The sequence below is a fragment of the Mirounga leonina genome, unplaced genomic scaffold (genome assembly GCF_011800145.1).
Source record: "Mirounga leonina isolate KUSES-001 unplaced genomic scaffold, KU_Mleo_1.0 Mir_127, whole genome shotgun sequence".
NCBI lineage: Eukaryota > Metazoa > Chordata > Mammalia > Carnivora > Phocidae > Mirounga > Mirounga leonina.
In genome coordinates this window covers 15,848,757-15,871,871 of record NW_023270316.1, presented here as the reverse complement: position 1 = coordinate 15,871,871, position 23,115 = coordinate 15,848,757, and the positions used below count along the sequence as shown (strand labels likewise).

Genomic DNA, 23,115 nt, shown 5'->3' with positions numbered 1-23,115 from the left:
ATGAATAAAGTGGTTGATTTTCTGAGCTGCTCTGTTACCCATCTGTGTTTACCTTTCAGCCTTGGCTGAAATGAAGGCTGTGATTTGAACTACATTCCCAGGGTTACACAGGTTGCTGGCTATTAGTGCATACACAAAAGGAAAGATAAAGAAATGTTGCAGGAAGGGATCGGGGAGGGGACTACATACACTCCACCAAGAAAAAGAATGAGAAGTTGGTGGCCATTAAAGCTAGAGCTAGGGGAGACCGGGTTTAGCCAAATTCCACACTGTGCAGATCAGGAACCTGGGTGTGTGAACGACTAGTCCAAGCTTGCCCAACTAGCAAGGGTGAAAGCTGGAAATATCCCAAGTCCTAGCCCAGTATTCTTTTACGTCAACATCCTCCTGCCTCTAAAACAAATGGCTGCTAAATATTTTTCTCCCCCGGTTAGGAGAACAAATGAAACAAATCCTTAGCTCTATAAAAGATTTAATGGACCTACATTCATTCATTCAGTCCCTCCATCCATCAGCAATGTTATTAAGCACTCCCTCTGCCCAGGCACTCTGCAAGACTCCGTGATTTAAGTACTCTATGATAGTGGTGATGTCTGTCAACCAATGAAAAGCACAGTGGCAGGAGAGGGGACTGCAAGGGCCATATTGTTGCACTGTAGGCTTGGGAAAGGACAGTGTAGGTGAAGAACCACCCAGATCAGTACTTAGGGACCAGATTTGATTTTTATCCAAGGTCAATGGGAGCCCATTAGGGGAATTTATGCAGGTGGTGAAATTATCAAATTTAATGCAGTAAAATCATTTGCAAGGATATTCCAGAATCTAATCCAGTCTATTTTTTTTAATGAGGCTGTCAAATATTTATGACTCAAATTATATTAAAATTTCATAGTTTCTTTTTAAAATTCTTCCACTGCCATGAAATCTTAATAACTTTATATTTAATAGCATAGTAAGTAGATAACCAGTAAAGGCTTGTTGAATTAATTTAATTGAAGCTTTCCTCTCATTCTCACCCAAATATTAATTGATCCAGGAACACGTGAGAAAAATTTTTTCAATTCCACTATTTTGTAAGTTTAAAATCCACTTGTAATGCAGGTAATAACCTATTTTTCCTTACATTTTAAGTATGGATTTTCAGATAATAGGCCTTCTAAAAATTTGGGATGCATGTAAAAAAGAAAGAAAGAAAGGTTATTCTTATCAAAGAACCAGAACCTTGATTTAAAAAAAAAAAATCTATCAACAGGGTTAATGCATTGTGGAACAGAGGTGCCTATTAGCACTGATAGAGCTTGTCATGGTCTGGAGTTCCTAACTCAAGCCTGCTTGACGAGACCACTGACAGCTTAGACATTTCTTCCTCCCTTTATGTTTTGTTTTTTTTTTAAGATTTTATTTATTTATTTGAGAGAGAGAGAATGAGAGACAGAGAGCATGAGAGGGAGGAGGGTCAGAGGGAGAAGCAGGCTCCCCGCCGAGCAGGGAGCCCGATGTGGGACTCGATCCCAGGACTCCAGGATCATGACCTGAGCCGAAGGCAGTCGCTTAACCAACTGAGCCACCCAGGCGCCCCTCCCTTTATGTTTTATCCATCCAACTCCTGCAGCCACATTCTTCCATGCACACCCACTCGCAATGCCCTTTCCTCCCACCTAAGCATTTGATCTGGCTTGTCTTCCAACACCCGTATTTGTCCCTGCTATTTTCTGAACGCTACCCCACAGCTCGTTACCATACTTCCTGGATTCAGGAGCATACCTCTTTCACGTGTTAACATATCTGAAATCAAAATGACTCCTACCAGGGATATGTCCATTTCTTCCAATGTATCGTCTTTTCCCAAAGAGCTGTGACTAAACGAATGGCTCCAGTTGACACTGATGATGACTTTAAACAGAAAGAGCAGGATACCCGTAGAGGTGGCTGCTATGGTGGCCGCTGGGTGAACATGCTGTGTGGAGAGGGTCAAGGGTCTGGGAGCAGAGGCTCCTCTAGAATAAGGACCCGCCCTCAACTTCCTGCTCCCACCGTCAGCCCTTGCTGGCAGATCTCACCTGCTTCAGGGGCTAAGCAGGTCTGGAAACAGGAGGGGAGGCAGAAGGAAGAGGCTATGCCCTTCGAGGGGGGAAATTGTGTGTATGCTGATGACCTGTGAGCACTGAGGTCTCCGGTCCATCAAAAAGACTGGTTGTGAGAAGAAGCTCTTCGCTGCTTCCCTTTCCCTTGCCGATCTCCCAGGACAATTTAAAGACCAATGCGATCATGTCTATGAAAATAGGCTGTGAATTCTGAAACAGCACTTCCCAAATGTTAATGTGCAGGCTACAGTCTTGGGGAGCTTGTGAAAAGTGCAGATTCCGGCTCAGTAAGTCTGGGATGGGGCCTAAGATTCTGCTTTTCTAACAAACTTCCAGAACATGGAGTTGTTGCAGATTCTGGGGCCACACGTGGAGCAGTAAGGCTCAAAGACCGAACACCAGACACCCAATGGAACACACTTATACTTAAAAAAGATTCATTGCTTATCTGCAATTCAGATGTAACTGGCAATCCTGCCGTTTTATCTGGCAGCCCTACTCTAAGCTCCTATTAACATGTAAGATACTCCCTTTTTCAGTTCACGCACACACCTCGGGGAGCATGTTATGATTTGTGGTTTTCCCTTGGCCTGCACGCATACCCTGATGCTTCCTTTAATGGGCTTTCCTTAGATTAAAAACAACAGCAACTGAGCTGAGGAGGTCACATGGCGCAGGTGTAACGTCAGCCACTGAAGATAGCCGGAACCCAGGCTAGGTTGAAGCTGTCTCGACAATGAATTGCTTAAGCTTCACATGTGCCTCAAGAAAGAATTTGAAGTTGGAAATTCTGCCAGCCCTTATAATGCAGGGTATTGTCCACACAAACCTCTGGTCTCAAATGGGATGCCCGGTGGGCTAAGGATGGGTGCTTTAATTCCCTGGCCAGTGCTTGACTTAGTTAATGCCTTAGTTCATGCCACATGCACACACACACCAGAGTCTGGATGGCTTAAACAGAAACTGATTTCTCATAGTCTGGACGCTCTAAGTCCAAGATCAGGGGGCCAACAGGGTTGGGTTGCAGTGAGAACCCTTTTCCTGGCTTGTGGACAGCTGCTGTCTCTGCCATGTGAGGACAGAGAGAGAAAGAGGGTTCTAATCCCTTCCTCTTCTAAGGGCACTAGTCTCACCATGTGGGGGCTCCACCTTCACCCTCACCTACAACTAATCACCTCCCAAAGGCCCCACCTCCTAATACCATCACATTGGGAGTTAAGGCTTCAACATACGGAGCTGGAGGGCGGGAAGGGGACATAAATTCTGTCTACAGCAGTTAGTACTCAGGTTCACATCCTCCGCTATCAGAAGAGCTAATAAAGAATTTTCCTCAGGATTCTGAGCAGTGTCTGCTACTCAAGAAAAGCAGCCTAGGATGCATCCTCAGTGACCGGCAGGAAAGTAAGTTTGCAAATATAACTTCTTGCATGTCTCACTGACGTAAACAAATTCCTAGAGAGAAATGAAAGAAGACACAGCAACACTGACTCAGCTCAGACAAATAGCAATCGAAAGGAAGCTAGTAAGTAAGGGGAGGAGGGAATCGATAATAATCTAGAAGGCCAAAGGGGGAAAAAAGTAAAAGCAGCACAGTGTGGGTTACAAGTCTAGGCCTCCTAACGCTCCCAGGGTGAACCCAGAGATCCTAGAAGGACATGTGCAACCATCTGTCACCCCTTAGAAGGGCACCATGGGCAGCTGGGGGGTCAGGACGAGCTGTGGGTAAGGAGCTGGAGAAGAATGACAGGATGCAGGCAGGAAAGCATGGGCTCCGAAGGAGATACAACTTGTATATGGTTAGCGTTTGCAGGCTAGAGCTCGGTCAGGTGGCAGCCATGGAAAAATAAAGCCCTCACGGTGTTCCTACAAGGCTCTTATCTTTGGGCTCCCATCAAGGCAGATTTTACTTTCTGAGGCCGTAACTCTGTCAAATTACATCATCTGTATCTTCCTTAAGGATTGTTTTCTCTTCCCGGGGATTCTTTGTCTAAGGCCACAAGAGGGAAAGAGGAAAGATTAGCACGGGACATGATGGGACAGGCCGGAAGAGCGCAATGAAAGCGCCCTGTGAGAGGCCACGCTCGACAGCATGTGGATTTTGTGACAGGACACACGTGGTTCCAGATGTGCCAGGGTTTCTTCAGTGATTTCCAAATTCCTCCCCCTCCCCATAAAACTGTCAAGCAACTTCCCGCGTCCACCCCTCCATAAGCCAGTGTCCAGCCTTCACCGTGTCCTTTCTTCAAAATGCCTTCTGGGAGGAGGCCAACAAGATGCTGGCTGAGGACGAGGATTATTCGAGTCAGTTGGAAACAGAGCGTTCGCAAGGAGCCTCTGCTGGTTTTCAAAGCCCCTGATCCTCACAGAAATAACTGTGTCCCCAAGGAAATCTTTCCTCAGGCCGGGAGATAAATACAGTAAATTGTAAGAAATAGGAAAAGTAGAAAAATCTAGAAAGTAGATCAGTCCCTCTCACCAGCCACCGAGTGGATTGACTAAGCAAAGAAATAGCAAGTCATGACTGGGTACGTTTGAGCAGATGGAAGAGGGTTGAAATGATGCACGGCAATGAGAAATCTGTCAAAGACAGTGACTTGGCAGAGCCGGCAGGACAATATTGTTTTAGTCTGATTGCAGAATGTGTCCCAAAGCACTCTGGCTGCATTTTAAAGAACTGTAAAATATCTGATGTATACCCAGCCAGGCAACCGCATTTGGGAAGGGGGGAAATCTGTCTGGGAAGGAACTGGAAGCTGTCAAACCCAGCATTCTTGAGCACATCCTTCCGTGCTGTGCACACGTGGGAGGAAGGAGCCCTCGAAAGCTGCGGTCCTGCGCCCGAGGGGTGCTGCGTGCACTCCAGCAAGTGGGGAAGATGCAGCTCCCAATAGGAGGCAAGAAGTGCGTTGCTGTCCATCACTCAGCAGCCCTGGGGACCAGCTCGTGGGTCTTTTGTCCCGCTCAGGCTGTAGGTCACTGCCTCCAGCCCTACGAAGAAAGGATGGAGAAGGGGGATCCTGCCAAGGAGCGGAGTGGCCAAGTCAAAGAGTTCAGCTTCTGCTCGATGCGGCAACCAATGAGCTGTGTGTCCTCCAGGGTTCCCCAAACCATTTCATGCCACGTGCTCTCCAGCTGGAGGAAAGGCACAACAAATCATTCCTCTCTACCGGAGTCCAGCTTTACAAGTCCAAATTCTGCAGCCGTCAGCCCCTCCTAAGAAACAAGTCTGGCATCCAAGGGGCCATGTTAACAACTTCATTTTCATAAGAACGCATTAGAATTGCAAAGTGTGTTTGATTTTTCAAGCATTTTCATATAACTTAGCTCAGTAGGGCAGCTTATGAAACGAGGTAAGGATTATTCATGTAAATATATAAATATATATAATCATATAAAGTAGCTAACTGGCTTGCCCACAATCACCCTGCTGGGTCTCAGGGAATCTCAGATGTCCTATGTCAGTCTCTCACCTTTGACCGTATTATAGGGTCACATCCCATCGAAGTACCTAATGTCACAGGTAACTCCAGCTTAGCAGTCTTCAAGAACGTATAAACCCACTTAAAACATAAAGTCACTCTATGCTTTGAGTAATTCCACTTTCTGGCCCACAAAAAAAAAAAAAAAAAAAAAAAAGGTTGGGGGAGGGGAAAAAGTAACTTATATCAAGAACTTAGAGAAGTTACACTTAAAACTGAATTTTTTTGCCAAAAAAAAAAACTGATTTTTTTTTTAATTGTGGTAAAATATACATAACATCAAATGTAACATTGTTACCATCTTTAAAGGTACAGTTCAGTGGCCAGGAGGTACATTGGCATTATTGTTCACCATCACCACCATCCATCCACAGGCTTTTATCATCTTCCTAAACTGAAACTCTGAATCCATTAAAGACTCGTTTTGCACTTCTCCCTCTCCCCAGCTCCCAGCAACCACCATTCTCTTTCCCGTCTCTATGAATTTGACTCCTCTAGTTACCTCATGTAAGTGGAATTGCACAATATTTGTCTTTTTGTGTCTGGATGATTTCACGTAGCCTGTCTTTAAAGTTCATCCGTGTGGTAGCACGTGTCAGAATTTTCTTCGTTTTCAAGGCTGGATGTATTATCTATACATACCACATTTAGTAACCTGTGCATTCATCAATGGACACGTGGGTCACATCCACCTTTTGGCTATTGTAAATAATGCCACTGTGAACAGAAGTGCACAAATATCTGTTCCAGTACTTGCTTTCAATTCTTTTGGATTGAAAATTCCAGGAGCGGAATTGCTAGATCATATGGTAAGTCTAACTTTAATGTTTTGAAGAACCGCCATACTGTTTTCCATAGCATTGCACCATTTTACATTCCCTATAGCAAGCACGAGAGTTCCAGTTTCTCCATGTTCCCAAGCCTGTTGATGGTAGCACGTTCGGTTAGGGATGCCTGCCGTGCCAGCCTGGTCACCATCACTCATAGCAAGCTCCACAGACATTTCCCCAACCAGGGCCCTTACTTAGGGCTGGGTTGGCTCTTGCTCTTCAGCAAGAAACCATCAGCGAACCTTGAGGAACAAGATTTATTACTCAGGGGACCTGGAGAGCACATGGCATGGTCAGTGACCACATAGCAAGGTCAGGGGTCACAGGGACAACCTGGGGCTTTGCCTTTATTCAGGTCGAGTGTAGGGTGCCTGAAATTTCTCAGGTTCACTGCCAATTGGCTGATTTCCTAATATAAAACCGAAGAGTAGGAATTAGGGCATGGGAAGGGAGATGAGGGGCACTCAAGCGGTCAGTTCTCTAGGTTTTCCAGGGCTTTCTGAAAGGCACGCTTCCTGGGTGGGAGCAGCCTAGTTTCTTCTCCACTGTTCTGCGAGTGGCCATTTCAGGTAGCCGCCGATGCATTTGCTCAAGATGCTGTCTTTGAAATGGATGCCCGGGCAATCAGAAGCTTAATGTCGGGCACTTACACTCCACTCTATGTCCCTACCAACACTTGTTATTTTGTTTTGTTTTGTTTTCAAATAATAGCCACTCTAACGGGTGTGAAGTTTAAAATTTCTATTTTAAGAAAGCCTCTGAAAGAAGTTATAGGTACCACAAGCTCACAGTCCCTTATCTGAGATCCTTGGGACCATCTGTGTTTTGGATTTCAGACTCCTTTTAGATTTTTAGAAAGTCATCCCAGGGCTGATACTATACGTTATGTAATAATACTCCCAGTGGGTGGAGTCTGAGGCTGTAACTCACAGTCAACCGTGTTCAATTTCTGCAGCAAGATGTATTACTATTCCCGCTAAGTGGGATAAAATGAGAACTCTGATTAGCCTCATTTCAGATCAGATCAAGTTTTGTTAATAAGGGGAGTGCAGGAAAGAGAAAAAAAAAAACCGGAAATTTTTAAAATTTTGGAACTGCAGATAAGAAATATTGGGACCTGAATTACTATCATACTACTTAGATTAGTAAAACTCTTAAAACCACAGGAAGGAATGAGTATGTAGCTTAGAATTAGAAATCGCTGGAGAGACACGTATTGAATGCAGCTCATTTGTGGCAACAAGCAGGACTGAATCTGCTCTCACCTCTCTGCTCAGTGTGCCTTGAGGCAGAAGCAGTAGGAGGAAGCAACTGTCACCTTAAAACAAACCCAGGCTAGCACCTGGGGCCCCCATTTCTCCCCATTCCTGACCCGGCTTCCACTTGGACTTCTGCCAACTCCAAAGGGCACCGGCAAGATAACCTTCCTTACAGGTGTCTTGCTTCTCAGACTTTTACTGGCTTTCAAATCCCATTAGATTGTGAGAGCTGGGTGTCCCTTTCCCCCCTTCTGTCAAAGCAACTACCAGCATTAATGAGGTGATAAGAAATACAGACTACAGATAGGTCAACATGTCTGTCCTCCTGGCAAGCACATTCATCTAGCAACTGAAAGGAGTGATTTTGAGTGGTGGCCATGACGGACATGATGGCTGGCCGGGGTGGGGGGGAGGAGGGGGACGACCTTCTGTGGTGTCAGGTGACGGAGAGTGACAGAGGGTGTCACCTCTGCCAGTGGGAGCCCCGACAGAGCCTGCAGCCACTCACAAGGTTGAACATATAAGTGCCCCCACCCCCAATTCCTACGGAACTCTTCCACCCCGATCAGCTGTAACGTGTGGGTGCAAGCAAGGAAGCCTATGTCCACAATATGAAATTAGATGTTGGTCTTAGTCCATTCAAGCTGGTGTAACAAAATGCCACATCTGGGTAGCTTAGAAACAACAGAAATTGACTGCCCACACTGCTGGAGGCTGAAAGTCCAAGTTCATCAGTGTGCCAGCCGGTCCGGTGAGAGCCCTCTTCCGGGGTTACAGATTTTTCCATTTTTTGTTGTGTCCTCGCATGGTGCAAGGGCTAAGCTAGCTCTCTGGGGCCTCTTTTATGAGCTCTGCCCTCATGACCTGATCCCCTCCCAGAGACCTCACCTCCTGAAACCATTACCTTGGGCATTAGGTTTTCAACATGCGAACTTGAGGGGAACACAAACATTCAGCCCCTAACAACAGATGGGAAGAAAAATAATTCTGCAAAACTACTGAAGGTCTAGTTCCTATACATGCTCTTGCAGAATAGAAGGTAACCCGAATGAGCGAGCTATGCCTGCTTGTTCATGGATGGCACCCACTTGCCACGCTGAGCGTGAAGCATTGACCAACCATGACACCCTGTTCAACCTTCCAATCTGTCCTCATTTCTGGGTTCTCCCTGCCCCTGGATAAATGTGCGTCCAGTCTGGGAAGCTGGCTTATCTGTACCAAGATCCTACTTCCTTTCCGTGTCTCCCCAAACGTAATGGTGCAAAAAGAGAATGCTGTCATGACAAGAAGCTGGTGCAAAATCTAATAAAGAATAGTATGGGCTCAAAGAGGCATCCGTTTCTTCAGGACATGAACATTATACAAAGAGACCAAACATGAGTCCCGGGCTTCTATAGATCCCTCAGGTTGCACTTTGGATATCCATAGATTTGGCCTCGGGATGTACCTCTGGAGTGACAAAATGGCCATTTTCTTTTTCAACTGTGCTTGTGGTTTAAGTTTCCACATTGTCTCTAAAGTTACCCTCTGAATACACCAAAAGGAGAAAAGGTTCTTGAGGACACGGGTGCATTGTTACTTGTTTTTATTGTAAGCAGCTGAGCATCAGTAGGCACAGTTAGAGGGTGGGTTGATTTGGCAGTCTCTTATTGTTCCTGGATGCTCAGACCCCCAGGGGTAGCATTCCCATGTAAGCTATCGCAGTCAGCTTCTGATAAATGAATCTCGGCTAGCTGTGCAGTGCACACAGCATTTGAAAGAAACAAAGCCCTCCTCTGACCCGGCCTAGGTACAGTTGCAGGAATCATTGTCCAAGATGTTGAGGGGCAACACCAGAACCGACGGGCCCCTTTCAGCCACCCTCAACTCCCGTTTCAGTGAAGGCTAGCCTGCACTTGCTACTGTTCATGCCAATGAGCTTTAGTAATTAAGTAGAGCCCGTGGAGCCCAGCACATGTAACTGATGTCAATAATAGTCAATCCAATGTCATATTTTAGAAGTCAAGTCCAGAAGGTAACAGAATTTATTAGTATATCAGCCATATTATGCTTTGCTGTAACACTAAAGAGAGATGGTTCTATGACTTCTAAAAATTTCAATTAGGACTTTTTTTTAGGGTGGCAAATACTGTGAAGCTTTATGGAAAAGAATTCGCAATGCACTCTGTGTGTTTTATTATTCATTATGTGGTGAACGTGGTGAAGTCGATTTTGTTCAAGATCTAGATGAAGACATGGAGCTCATTCAGAGGACCTCTGACTTAAAATGGATAAACCAATTCATACACAAATGCATTATGCATAAGATTTCAATAACTGAAAAATGGCTGAAATATAAAAATCTCTCTGTTTCCATTTCTTCTTTTGGAGGCTAATGGATAGAGAGCCTTTGGCTTCCAGAACTTGGAAAATGACCCGCAGGAAGGGGAAGAATTGTAAGCATAAGTATGTTGTACAAGGATATGTAAAGGAAGGACAAAATAGAGGAATGAAGTTTTCTCAGCTTGCAAGCCACAATAGTAGAAGCAGTAGAAGAACGATGATATAGCCATCAGGCAGTGCTGCCCCCAGCCTATTGGGTCCCTGTCCCAGATGTCCTGATTCCCCTTGAGATCCACTCTTCATCCCTCCACCTGGGTCTCTGCCCTGAAGGAGGATCTCTACAAACTGCATCACCTGGGTCCCCTTGCCCACTGGCCTCCAGTTGGCTTCAGCTAATGGGAGGCAGCACGTGGAGGTCAGAAGGAGGGACGAGAGAAGTCAGGGTATCATTCCCTCAGCTCTCTCCCTGATGGGCCTTGGTTTAACAGTTGCTGTGTCATTCAGTTGCTCTCTGCGATTTCAGTGCTTGTGCATACTGGTGACAGTTCCTTCCCCTCTGGCCCTCCTGCTATTGTCAGTCTTGGGGTTCCTTGCCACCCAGCGCTGGTTTCCCTGTTCACACCTTCATAAGTTGTCTCTCCTTCAAACTCTATTACCTCTTTGAGTGTGCCATCTGTTTCTTACCAGGACACAGACAAATATAGAACCTTTGTAAGAATTAGAAAAAGGCACCTGATGGGTACATGAGGGTTCATTATATGGTTGTCTCTGCTTTGGTATGCATTGAAATTTTCGAAAATAAAACAATTCCCAAGAAGAACAAAAAATAAAAATGTGTCCCTTCGGTGAATGGTGCCCTGCAGGTGCATTGCTCTGTGGGCACAGAATTCAGGCTGGATTCCAGCCAAACTCCCTCCCTCAGCGGGTGACTATGTGCAGTGCACAAAATGCCCAGATGAATGTGGCAGCCCTCCAAAAGGATGGGTAGATCCCTAAAAGCTGGAAAATATCTTAAAGAGAAAGCAAAGGTTGACCTGGGTCTTTAAGGATATTTGGGACTTAAATTGGAAAGTGCATTGCATGCAAGGAATGCCTGCAGGACAGGTGAGTATAAGCTGTATACAGGCTGTAGATTCTGTTAGGCAAGGAGTGCACCTTGAAGGGATTGTTGCAGCATAAGAAAGTAGAGACAGGATGGAAATGGGCCTTGACAGCTGAGCTATAAAATGTGAATTGTCATGTGTGATCAACCAGGCAGTATGGAGCACCATTTGGACACATGGACTCTAAAACTAGACCTACTGGGCTTAGATCATGGTTTTGCCATCCATTAACTTTGCACAGCTACTCATCCTCACTCAGCCTCAGTTTTCTCTTTTACCAAATGGAGATAAAATAGCATGCACCTCTTAGATGTGCAAGGGGGCTGAATTTTAAAATACATATGAGGTGCTTAGCACAGTGCCTGACAGTAAGTACTTGGTAGACATCAACTACTATCACCAAAAGTCTTTCAACAGAAGAGTAATTTGATGAAAACAATAGCTCGTGAAGATTGGTCAGATCATGTGTGCAGGATGCATGAGAAAGGAAGAGGCAGGGAGGGAAGTTGGTGTGAGGCTCTTGTACCATCTGCACTCTGGGAGAGCCAGGGGAAATGAGATAGAAGAAGCAGGTGCAGGGAGCTCTGGGAGAAAAAGAGAAGGAGGGCTATAAATGGGTGGGTCGTGAGCATGAGGAGTCAGAGGGCGCTCCAGACACTTTTCTGAGGTCTGTAGTCTCCACTGGTGTAAATGCACACAGGCAGCTTGGGCAGTTGGCTTTGAAGGACTGACAGTTTTAAAATTTTTTACAAGCTAAAGGAATATGAACCTAAATTTGCCAGTAAAAGAATTAACCATTAGATTTTACCCTTCTGCTTTGCCCAATATCAAATATTAGATCCAAGATGCTGTTACCAAACAAAAACCCCAGTGGACACCTCAAACATTCCAGTGCTAACTGGTCACACCTCCAATTGCCAAAGGTGGTTTTTTATATCCAGAAGTTCTTCTGATTAAAGTCTGAGGTAAGGTGTCCTCGGTTGAGAGAGAGCATCCTCGTACAAGAGAATTCTCTAAGAGCATATGTAATTTACAAGTTCACAAGTTCAGTTCTTAGCAAAAATAACCAGATGGTGGAGGAAGCTAGTGAGCCCTTGACTTTAGTATCTACCATTTGGAATAGAGGAGGAAGTCGTTAATTTTAAGAAACAATTTCTGTAAGTCCCCAGTTGAACATTGATTCGTGGGCAAGCCTCCCTACAAATTCAGTACCATTTTAAGAACCACCCTGAAACCATTTTTTAGCCATAGCTCCCTCTGAGAAAAGTTATCCCTTGTTTTCACTTTCTGGTCTTTCTTCTCAGGAGTCGAGCTCAGTTGTTGCTGATGTCCTGGCCCACTGTCAGAGACAGCACAGCACAGTCTGGTACCCAGGCCCCTCCTGCCTCACGTTAATCTGTTCTTTCCCTGTCGGCCTCGCAGATACTTGCCCGAAATCATGAATGATGGGCTGACCAACCAGATTAACAACCCGGAGGTCGACGTGGACATCACACGGCCCGACACTTTCATCAGGCAGCAGATCATGGCTCTCCGTGTGATGACCAACAAACTAAAGAATGCATACAATGGCAATGATGTCAACTTCCAGGACACAAGTAAGGAAGTCTTTATCGGTACCAATAACCTCCACAGTGAGAAACAGGTTGTAGATGATACCCCACTTTTTCTTCAAGAGCAATGTTCACATTTAATCTTGTGTCCTGCTTGCCTGGTCTGCAGAGCTCTTTACAGTCCTTTGGACTGAAAGCTCTGATCCACAAAGCTTAGGATTCCACTAAAATCATAACTGGTCTTAAGGAATAGTTTCAGTGGATTACATTCAATGCTTCCCAAGCTAACATTGGGTCTCATCTGCCAGGTGATCCATTCATGATCAAGCAACAAAGTAATGTTTTCATCTTCTCCTTCCCCCATCATCATTTACATCTCTGCCCCAAACTCGTCCCCTTCTCCAACCACCAAAAGAAGAATGTTCTGAAGCTTCCTCAGACAAGGCTAGGTTGAAATCCCGGTTTTATCACTTACCGACTTAAGCAAATTATTTCTTGAGTCTCAGATTTCTCTTCTATAGAATGGGGAACGTTCCAGCCTGTGAGGTCGGGTCTTTGGGAAGTTCATTTGCGGCCATCTGTGAAGGAGCTAAGATAATATCTCATGTGCCCTGGATTCAACTGCATTAGCTCTCCCTCTATCCAGTCCCTCATGTGTATGAACCATAGACATTGGTCTCTGAAATATTGACAGAAATAATGAAATGCTGGTGCAATAGGACCATGACTAGTTTATTAGCCATCCCAAAATATCAGAAGTGATTGGAAAGTCTATGAAGTGAACGTTAAATTAAATTTGGGGTTTGTGTAAGTGGTTTTAAGATGTGTAACTATACAAATTTGGGGGGGTTATTTTATTGCTTTGGGATTTTTTTAAAGATATGTATCCTTAAACAGAGTTCCTGGGAAAAGATTTCTTGAACATAAGCTGTGCAGTCACCAGTGATTCTATAATTTGATCACTGAAGCAAAAGATGATGTTTGTGTGCTTGAATTAATGAGATAGAAAGAAACAAGTTACAGATGGAGGACATTAAGTCATCCAAGTCTTAGCCAGCATCCTACTGAGTTGTCCCCTGTAGAAAATTTTTAGTGCTTTATTCCATTTCAAGCAACTCAAAAATTAATTTTCTAAATGCAGGATAATTGCCAATCCACTAGACTTTATTGCTGTAAGATTTCTGAGAGTCCTCCTATTATTTCTCCTCCTCTTCACTAAACTTCTTCTTTACCTCTTCAGAAGAGAACCTTCCACGAGGTGTTAGCCTTTGATGCTTCTCCCCTGCTCGTTCCTTAGCTTCGCTCCTCTGAATGCATCGTCATCCTCTCTGTCTCACGAAATGCTTTATTATCTGGAGAATGACTATAGGAATAAGTAATTCAAGATAATGTAAGAATTAGTTGAGGTTGGCCTTGTTTCTCTTTCCTCTTTGACCTAAAGAGGTTATGTACATGTCAGTCTGCAAAGCTTAGGGAACGTCCTTGCAGAGAGATCGTGCTCCACTTCCCCTCACAAGAAAATAAAAATTAACAACAGTTAAGAGCATCACTTAGCTCTAACCCAAGCCCCATATTTGGTCCTCCGTTTTAGGATAGTGTCTGTCCTATAAACCATTATCACATCTTACAACAATCATCACCCTTCCTGCCTTTGACATTTTGAAAAATCACCCCTTAAACTCCTGCATTTCTGACTCCTTTTCAGAAAGAGATGGGGCCATTATTTTTCTCAGCTGGATCTCCTGTCATTATTTGCTTACCACAGTTTTAATATTCTAAATCACTTTAATAATATCTTTGTAAAGGTTATAGTACTTCTTGTTCATAATACCAGTGTTAAGAACAATTCCCTTAGCAGTTCTGGTATCTCTGAATTTAATTAATGGGCATTTTCCCCCTTGTAAAGGCCACTAAAGATAAATCCGAGAAAATGTTAAGAACCTGGTATAGTGTATTCAAGTGATCTTACCTGATATTTAGATGTCCCATTTAAAAAGAAGAAGAAGAAGAATCATGCTGAGTTGTGCCTTGCTTATTCGGGGGGACCATAGAAGAGCCCCTGTGTTACTTGGCAGCACTTACATGGTATCTAGTGCCCAAGATGGTGCCGGTATGCCAGGGGCAGCTCAACAAGCTCATCCTTGTTTCAAGCCAACAGGGAGGAATTTATTGAGTGAATCTTTGAGCAAGTGGGGCAAACAGGAAATGTCATTACCAGGTTTACAGTTTCCTCTGTTCTCCCAGGCACATTATCTCACCTATTCCCCCTAACGATCCTGTGAAACAGGAATATTCTCCTTTTTACTGCTGAGCAAGCGAGCCCAGTGAGGCTCAACGGCTTGCCCTCGTTCACTTAGAGAAAAAAACGGCAGGTTAAAATCTAGGTCCTCTTTGCTGTAGGAACCGTGTTTTTTGTTCTTTGTTTTCCCATCAGGCCTCATTGCAAGTGCAGCGTTTGGTGCCCTCACACATTTTACCAGAATGGCTTCACACACGCTCTACATGTAAATGCCATCGTCTGGATCTGTTGAGATAAGGAAAGGGACAGAAGTTGAGGAAACTGCTCAAGGCACATTTAACTGTTCAGCGAGGAATTTTTGTGCACCTGCTGCACGCCAGGGACCGTTAAAGGCCATGGGGATACAGAAGTGAACAGTATACACCACACAAAGTCTCTGCCCTCCACAAGCACACATTCTCACAGGGGACACAAGAGAACAAGCAAGTTAATACTACAGTTGCAAATGGCGTTAAGTACTTCCACCGAACTGGGACCCCGGTCTGAGACACAGGGTTTGTGAAGCAGGAAGGAAGCAAGCGGTGAGAAGTGGACTAGAGCAGGCCCAGAAGGCATGGCAGGCAAGTGGGAAGACGCCATGCTAAGAGGACATACGAGGTGGGCACCTGGGCGTTGATTTCAAGCAGGAATGGCAAACATTTTCTGTCAAGAGCCAGATATTAAATATGCTCAGCTTTGAATGCAGAATGAGACAATGCAGAAGCGAAGGGGCTGGCTATGTTCCAGTATAACCTCATCCATGGACACTGAGGTTTAGATTTCGCACACACCCTACTCATATGTCACAAAATACTATTCTCCGTTGGATTATTTTTTTAAAAAAACTTGAAAATATAAAAACCATTCTTGGGTTATGGTCCCAACAAATGCAAGCAGCTGTCCATAGTCGTCAACCCCGGGGTCAGAGGGAGAAGTTGGTTGAGATGGAGCTCATCCTCACTCTTAGAGGAGAACACAGGTGGAATCAAGTAGTCAAAATGCATAATAATACGTGCCTTTCACAACTATGTGCGCCTGTTCTCAGGTTGCCTACTTAGCCGTCTTTGTTTACCTTAAACCTCATTTCAAGATCCTTTACCAAAGCACAATATCTGCTGAGAACAATGGCCCCAAGGTACAAAAGGAGCGAGGGACAGAATTTCTTAAAGCAATTTAAACATTAACCAGAATAAGAAATACCTCTTGAATGCCAACACTGTAGGGATGGCCCTCGCCGGCTCTAGGAGTCATACGTTTCGTCAGTTGGGTAACTGGATGTCAGTTAGCACTGGGTGTCAGACATCTATTTTGGTCAGGTCTGCCTGCCCATCACAAACCTGCCCGCTAAACACAAACCCGTCGTGGGGGTTGGGAGGGGGAACATCCCTTCCACCCCCAGACCCAAATCTGGTGGGTGCCCCCACTCCTTCCCAGTCCTGGTCTAACTTTCTTTCTCAATCCGCCCACGCCAGGCGATGAATCCAGCGGCTCGGGGAGTGGCAGTGGGTGCATGGATGATGTGTGTCCCACGGAGTTTGAGTTCGTCACCACAGAGGCCCCCGCGGTGGACCCCGACCGGAGAGAGGTGGACTCTTCGGCAGCCCAGCCCAGCCACTCCCTGCTCTCAGGATCTCTGGTCTGCATCGTCCTGGCACTGCAGAGACTGTGCAGATAATCCTGGGTGTTTGGTCAGATGAAACTGCATTTTAGCTATCTGAATGGCCAACTCACTTCTTTTCTTACACTCTTGGACAATGGACCATGCCACAAAAACTTACCCGTTTTCTATGAGAAGAGACAGTACTGCACTCTGCCTCCCTTTCTGTTTGCCCAAAGAGTACTGGGTGCCACACTGGACTGCTTCCTCTTTCCTTCAGCTCTCTGTGGGGACCTTGTTTATTCTAGAGAATTCTTAACTCAAATCTTTCATACCAGGAGATTTTCTTACCTTCATTTGCTTTTATGCTGCAGAAGTAAAGGAATCTCACGTTGTGAGTTTTTTTTTTTTCCTGTTTAAAAAAAAAAAAAAAGGCAGGAAGAAAATAATTTCCCTTGTAAAATCAGGCCAAACCCCCAAGACAACTGCACTTTCTACAAAGGAGCCAATAAGAGAGAAAAATAAAAAAACTTTAACACCTTAAGTTCAGCATTGCCAGCTGACTCCCAGTATAAGCTTTTCTGTGATAAATCGGGTTTACAAAATGCTTTCGGGGAGAAAGTTTGAGATTTTTTTTTAAAGTGGTGAAAATACAGTGTTGTCTTGGAGGTATTGTCTTGCACTCTATCCACACAATACCAAATTGAATTGGGGGTACTGATACTAAATTTAGAACTCCATCGTTAACATGAGAGCAAAATTGCCATGACCCAGCACCTCTCTCTCCCCTTGCCCAATTTCAATTTCAATGATGGCACCATTTTCCTTAATTCTCTTAATGTCTGTCCCCTGTATCCAATTGGCACAGATTTTTCTCTTCATCTCCAGCTACTAGTGGACATTCCCATCAATTCATCCTCCTTAAGGGTCTGAATTGAAAATAATCTTCTGTGATACAGTGGCTTTGCTTTAGCCACAGGTTGGACGTTAATTCGACATTTCTGCCCCTGTGCTCATTACCGTCCCCAAATAAGAGTTCTTTTAATGAACTCATAAGCAATTTGATCCATAAGTGAGTTTTCATGTTTAACAGTTTGCTTTGTGTCAGTTGGTTTCTGCATCACAAGGGCATTCTCTTACAAAATAACTCACAACAAAAACCGTCAAGACAAAAAAAAAAAAAATATATATATATATATATAGTATTGACATGGAGATTTCTTTCACTTTTTTAGTCTTAGTATGATCATCTATTTTTATATCTCTCTATATATATAAATCACAGATTTTAACTTCTTAATTCCAAGCTCAGGGTTGACACACCTTTGTAACGAAAATGTTTTGTCAACCACCTCTTCTTGTTTTGTGCTGCTCAGAGAAGGGATCCCTCAACGATCTGTGAGCACCAAGAATCAAGAAAGAGAACTTTTTACGTATCTAATTGTCCGTTTCTTAAAAGTTTGCCAGGGCACACCCTTTTTTGCATGAGCGTGCTTTGTCCTGGGTGCTCCAGATGGTACCGGGCTCACGGGGGGAGCCATGGGTGTGCAGGACTGTCCTGGTGATGGAAACTGCAGAATGGTGTATACACGCAAAACCATTGCTTCCACGTACGCCTTCAGCCTAGGATTCCCGCTTGGCACTTGGACTTGGACATAGGACCTAACTCAAGAGGCCCCTTAGAGCCACAAGCCTAACTGACCCTCCAAGGGTACCAAAGCCAGGCCCTTATGCTCCCCTTGGTAGAGAGAAGCAAAATAAACCAAACTGGGGCTTTATTCATATAGTTGGCTCTCCATGTGTTTCTTGGTTTTGATGATGATCTGGGGTTGGGAAAAGTAATGTTTCAAGACACCACCGTATGCCAGTCACATTTTATTTAACCCATTGGCAGAAATGGCGTGTAAATGGTATTTTTGTATCTTTGCTCTCATCAAAATTATAATTAGTTATTGATTTAGTCGTCACATTTAAGTAGAACACATGCGGCACAATAGTATTAAGTATATTTGAGCACTTTTGCAAAACTGCAAAGTATTTAGAAGCATCTATTGCTATTTTATGCCTAGGGAAATATAAAAAGTAGGATTCTATGAGACTTTGTGGCATCTTTTCATTTAAATCTTTATGAAATTAACACCTAATCTAATTCAGCATTGCATACTTCTAGAAAACCATCCATTTCACTGCCAAACTTCGGCTTCCTATCACCAATTACACAGAAAACATCTCTATGAAGGACCAATCATTTACATTGCCCATTTCATTGTATGTTCAGAAATCAGTATTGTCTTTTTCCAATAATTAAGGTGCAATACCAATTAAATCAATTTTGATTTTCCAGAATATTTGAGTAATAACTTGTTTTTATGGCTTTAAACTCCAAGTCTTTCCTTTTTTCAATATTTCTGCATTGTCTTCTGTGAAGTAGAGCAGAATGCCTTGTTTCCTCTGTGCTTTCACCCCCAAAAGGCTTTGTGCATGTGTATGAATACACGTTATATTAATGAATGTGAACCCATGCTCCGTATACACTAAACACACAGATAATATATAAACGCCTGCTTCATTTGTTTCAACACCTTCACGATTGATACTATTCATATTGGTGAGATAACAGTGATCCATACGAGCCAGGCAGAGAGCTGAAATGACTATCAGTTAATGATGCCACAACATTCATCCCCTGCATGGATGTGGTCAAAATACTATTCAAATCGCACTTCCTAGCTTTTATCATCATCCGACTGTGTTGTATGATTTTCAGACCAATGTAACATGAGACTTGTTTTCTGTCCTAAGGGAATTAGTTTAATCTAGTTATCCCATTTCAGTAAGTATTTCAGCATTCCTCCTCTCCCCCGCCCCCTGCCACGTTAATTTCTCTCGTCTAAACATAGCCATCGGGGATGAAAGGATGCTCCATTATTTCTCCCGATCTGCCCTCATTTGCTTTGATGTCCCCTAAATTCTCTAATCACATCACAACCTCTGTTAGGAGTAGGGAGGAATGGGCTCACTGAAATCAGACACTAGAAATTGTTGGGTGATGCTCATGACCGCAAACACTTAGCTTTATTGAAGTGCCTCTCTTTACATGTTCTTTAGTTATAATATGTATTTTTCTAACAGAAATACACGTCTGTAACTGGTGTATATTATACTTTGTATATGTTATAACAAAAGCTAAACAGAGGCTAAAGTCTTTAGCAGAGAAGAATGAATTGCAAATTCATGAATAAGAGCTCTGCTTATGGTTCTGTATCGAAGGGTAACCATGACAGCCTTCTGTCACCTTAATGAAGATCAAGTGGGTACTTTGATGACCGCCATCATAGAAAAACGTTACCACTAGCAATCGGACTCCCTTACGGTGATTTACCCAGAGAAGTAACTGGTATTACCTACTTCCATTGTAAGGGATAGGAAATATTACTTTGTCTACACTGAAAAACACTATTAAGTAGTAATTGTAAAAGTAACATTCTGTAAATCAAACACATTGAAAATATTACTGGACACAGAACCCTGATATTTAATTTATATTCCCTGCTGCAGACATTAGCCTACTTTAATGCTTTAGCCATTACATACATGTTTTGGCTACACACTGAACACCAACTAAAGTCCCCAAGGAGGAATAGAAACTTAGCAAATTCCTGAGTTGTGAACTCTTTTATGGCTTCTCTCCGCAAGGCTAATTATCAGGTGGTTTGATTACAGGTGGAAGTGTTAGCAAATGTAAGTTTTGACTTATCCAAAACTTGCAGAAATACCAACTCATTTTTATTTACTTACAGTCACTAATAGACCTGACTTTTAACTTAAAAGAGGGTGTGTGTGGGGAGTGGGGGGGGGGCAGTTTAGCTTTGCCAAGAGAAGAGTAAAGGAGACCATAACTTATACATTTGCAACGTGTTTCTCCTTGGTGGAGACATTAGCCAGTGTTTAGTTTCAGGCCAAGTTATACAAATAGAGTATTGATTTGTATGCATTCTGGAGCCTTGCTGCATCACGGTTTGCTATGGCGTGGGACTCAGCCTAGCCTGGGGCTATTTGAACCTCATTCAGAGTTGAGTAGTTACTCGAATCTTTGACATTGCCTTGTAATGAGGTACTTCCATGAGAAGACCCCTGACGATGGATTAACAGTGAGGTCTCTGTGTGCATATGCATAATATATATGCAGGACAAATGTGTGCACCAATCAAACCTAAAATTTTATGTGACTGTCAAATGAGTATTACTTGGGTTAAGATTTTTCATTTCTGATTTGGATAGAAAATTGCTATTAATCTTGTATTAAAATAGTTTTTAAAAATCTACCAGTGCCCTTTCTGCATTTTCTTAATTATTGTCATAGTCTACATTTCAGAGTTTTTGAAGTTCTCTTTGTTTGAAACCTTTTTAGAAACTGCAGTATTAAAAGAGAGAAAAAGAACCATAGATTAAATCAGCACCACTCATCTAAATATCCTTGGCTTTTGAAATCATGAACTTTTAGAACTTTGGAACATTTGAGACCTTTCCAAATGTGTCTGGAAGATTCTCTCCTTTTGTATTGGTTTCTTCTTTAAGATAAAATTTAGTGGCTTGAGAACTGATGTCAATACTTTAGCAATGAGGTAAGAAAATTAAGATAATATGTGAAAAGACTAACCATTTCCAAATTCAGCAAATTGCATTGATTTTTCTATTTCTGAAAGTTTCCATGCTATCAGGAATGCTAAATATTGTATGACATGCTAAAGATTCATTTAACAGATATTTATTAAACTCCTACTCTGTGCTAAACCTGCTCGAGGTGCTGATCACTGGTTATCAAAACCACCAGTTGGAAATTATTCATTCTCTATACAATTAACCATGATTACTACAAATACATCACTTATTTCAAGAATGCTCTTTTTTAAATAAAGGAAACCATATAAATAAAGTTATCAAGACTACAATGTTAAACCGTAAGCAATATTTTAATTTAGTTCATATTATTACTATTTTGGTTTCTAATGAGAAAAGTGATTTCTACAAAAGAATTAAGAAACTTAAGGATAATTCCATATATAAAGCCAGAATATAACAAATTTTATTTGGAATTCAACTGAACCCAATTTGATGGAAAGGAAAAACATAGAAATGGTCTTGGGAAAAAAAAATAATAAAACCACCACAGAGCCTTTTATCAGGTAACAACAATATTTATTTTAATTTGCTCTTTGGATAAATATACTCACAAATATGAAAGATGGCATTAATTTTTAAAATACCAACTTGCAAAGTAGTGACAATTAGACACAGATTACTGTTTTCGGCTCAAGAGCTAGAAAGATGTACCCACAAGTTTGTCTATTCAAACAGACATTCACAATTCATTTAGTGTGGATGCATTTCCATTCCATAGACATATTTATTTGTTTATGTAAACACGTGGCCAAACATATTTTGTTGGCTCATAAATGGGGCACACAGCAAAGCCGGGAGGAAATAGATGTCTGCCTTTATAGCTTGCTTAAGGAGTTCATTCTCTTTCACACCTCGAAACGTAAAGTAGAGCAAGAAAATGGAAATTTTACCCTGTGAGTGCTCACATTCGGAGAGAAGCAGAAAGACGAACAAACTGATTTAAGACAAGTGTTAGAGTATTTACTCTAGATAAAACATCTGCTCTTCAATAGGAAAGAGCATCTGTGGATTTTAAAAATAAAGGGAAAATTTGACTTAGGCAATAATAGTCATCCATTCTTTCAAAAGATGTGTAATGAGCAATGTAATGAACAATAGTTCTGGGGGTCGGACCAAGGCATCAAGATTTCTGCTCTCAGACAACTTACATCCTAGTAGGGAAGAGACAGACAACTCACAAGTAAATAATAAACAAGATGACATCCGAAAGGAGAGGGGCCATGACGGAACTAGCACAGGAAATGGGATAGTGACTAAGGAGGAGACTCTCCAGGAGAGGCTCCCCAGGGGATACTCGAGCTGTGATCTCATGACAGGAGGGAGACAGCCATGTGCAGACCTGGGTTCAAAGAGTTCCAGGCAGAGAACAAGCAAACACAAAGATCTCTGTCCAGGAATGATCTTTGGGTACTCCTAAGTGGCTGGGGACTAGTAAGTGAGCTGCCGGGTGGTGGGAGATGGGTGAAGAGCTAAATGGCAGCCATATTAGGCAGAATGGCCAAAGTCATGATCCTTTGCCACCCGGTAAAGCCAGAGCCGTAAAAGGATCCGTCCCTATAGCAGCAGCCCTGCTGGTGGCCCTTAGGAGTATTTTAAGGCACCTTTTAGCAAGGAACTAAACTGTTACAAGATCTTGTGACGTCTATGACATTGAAGATCCAGCCAAATCTAAGATCTTTATATACTTGATCTTTATAGGATTTCTATGATGTAGGAATAATAATGCCCATTTTATACCAAATAAAATGAATCACAGTGAGCTTAATTAACTTGCCTAGTCACCTAGGTGAGGCCAAAGGAAGCGAGATCTATAATAACTAGGCAGAAAAGTGGCAGTATGTAAGGATAATTTGGGCATTTTATTGTAAGTACAAGAAAATTATCCAAGGGTGTTCTGAGACTTGGCAACGAGTGTGGGAACAGGAAT

General features: G+C 43.0%; 1 protein-coding gene across 2 annotated transcripts in view; it reads left to right on the top strand.

The window, feature by feature from the left end:
* GPC6 (glypican 6) overlaps window positions 1–20,830 on the top strand; it is a 1,077,286-nt gene extending 1,056,456 nt beyond the window's left edge. For both annotated transcript variants that reach the window (XM_035003189.1, XM_035003190.1), the window contains exons 8-9: window positions 12,500–12,675; window positions 16,381–20,830. In XM_035003189.1, coding sequence (XP_034859080.1) covers window positions 12,500–12,675; window positions 16,381–16,583 — 379 coding nt within the window. In that variant the 3' untranslated portion in view covers window positions 16,584–20,830. The remainder of the gene's footprint in view (window positions 1–12,499; window positions 12,676–16,380) is intronic.
* Window positions 20,831–23,115: the final 2,285 nt, after the last annotated feature.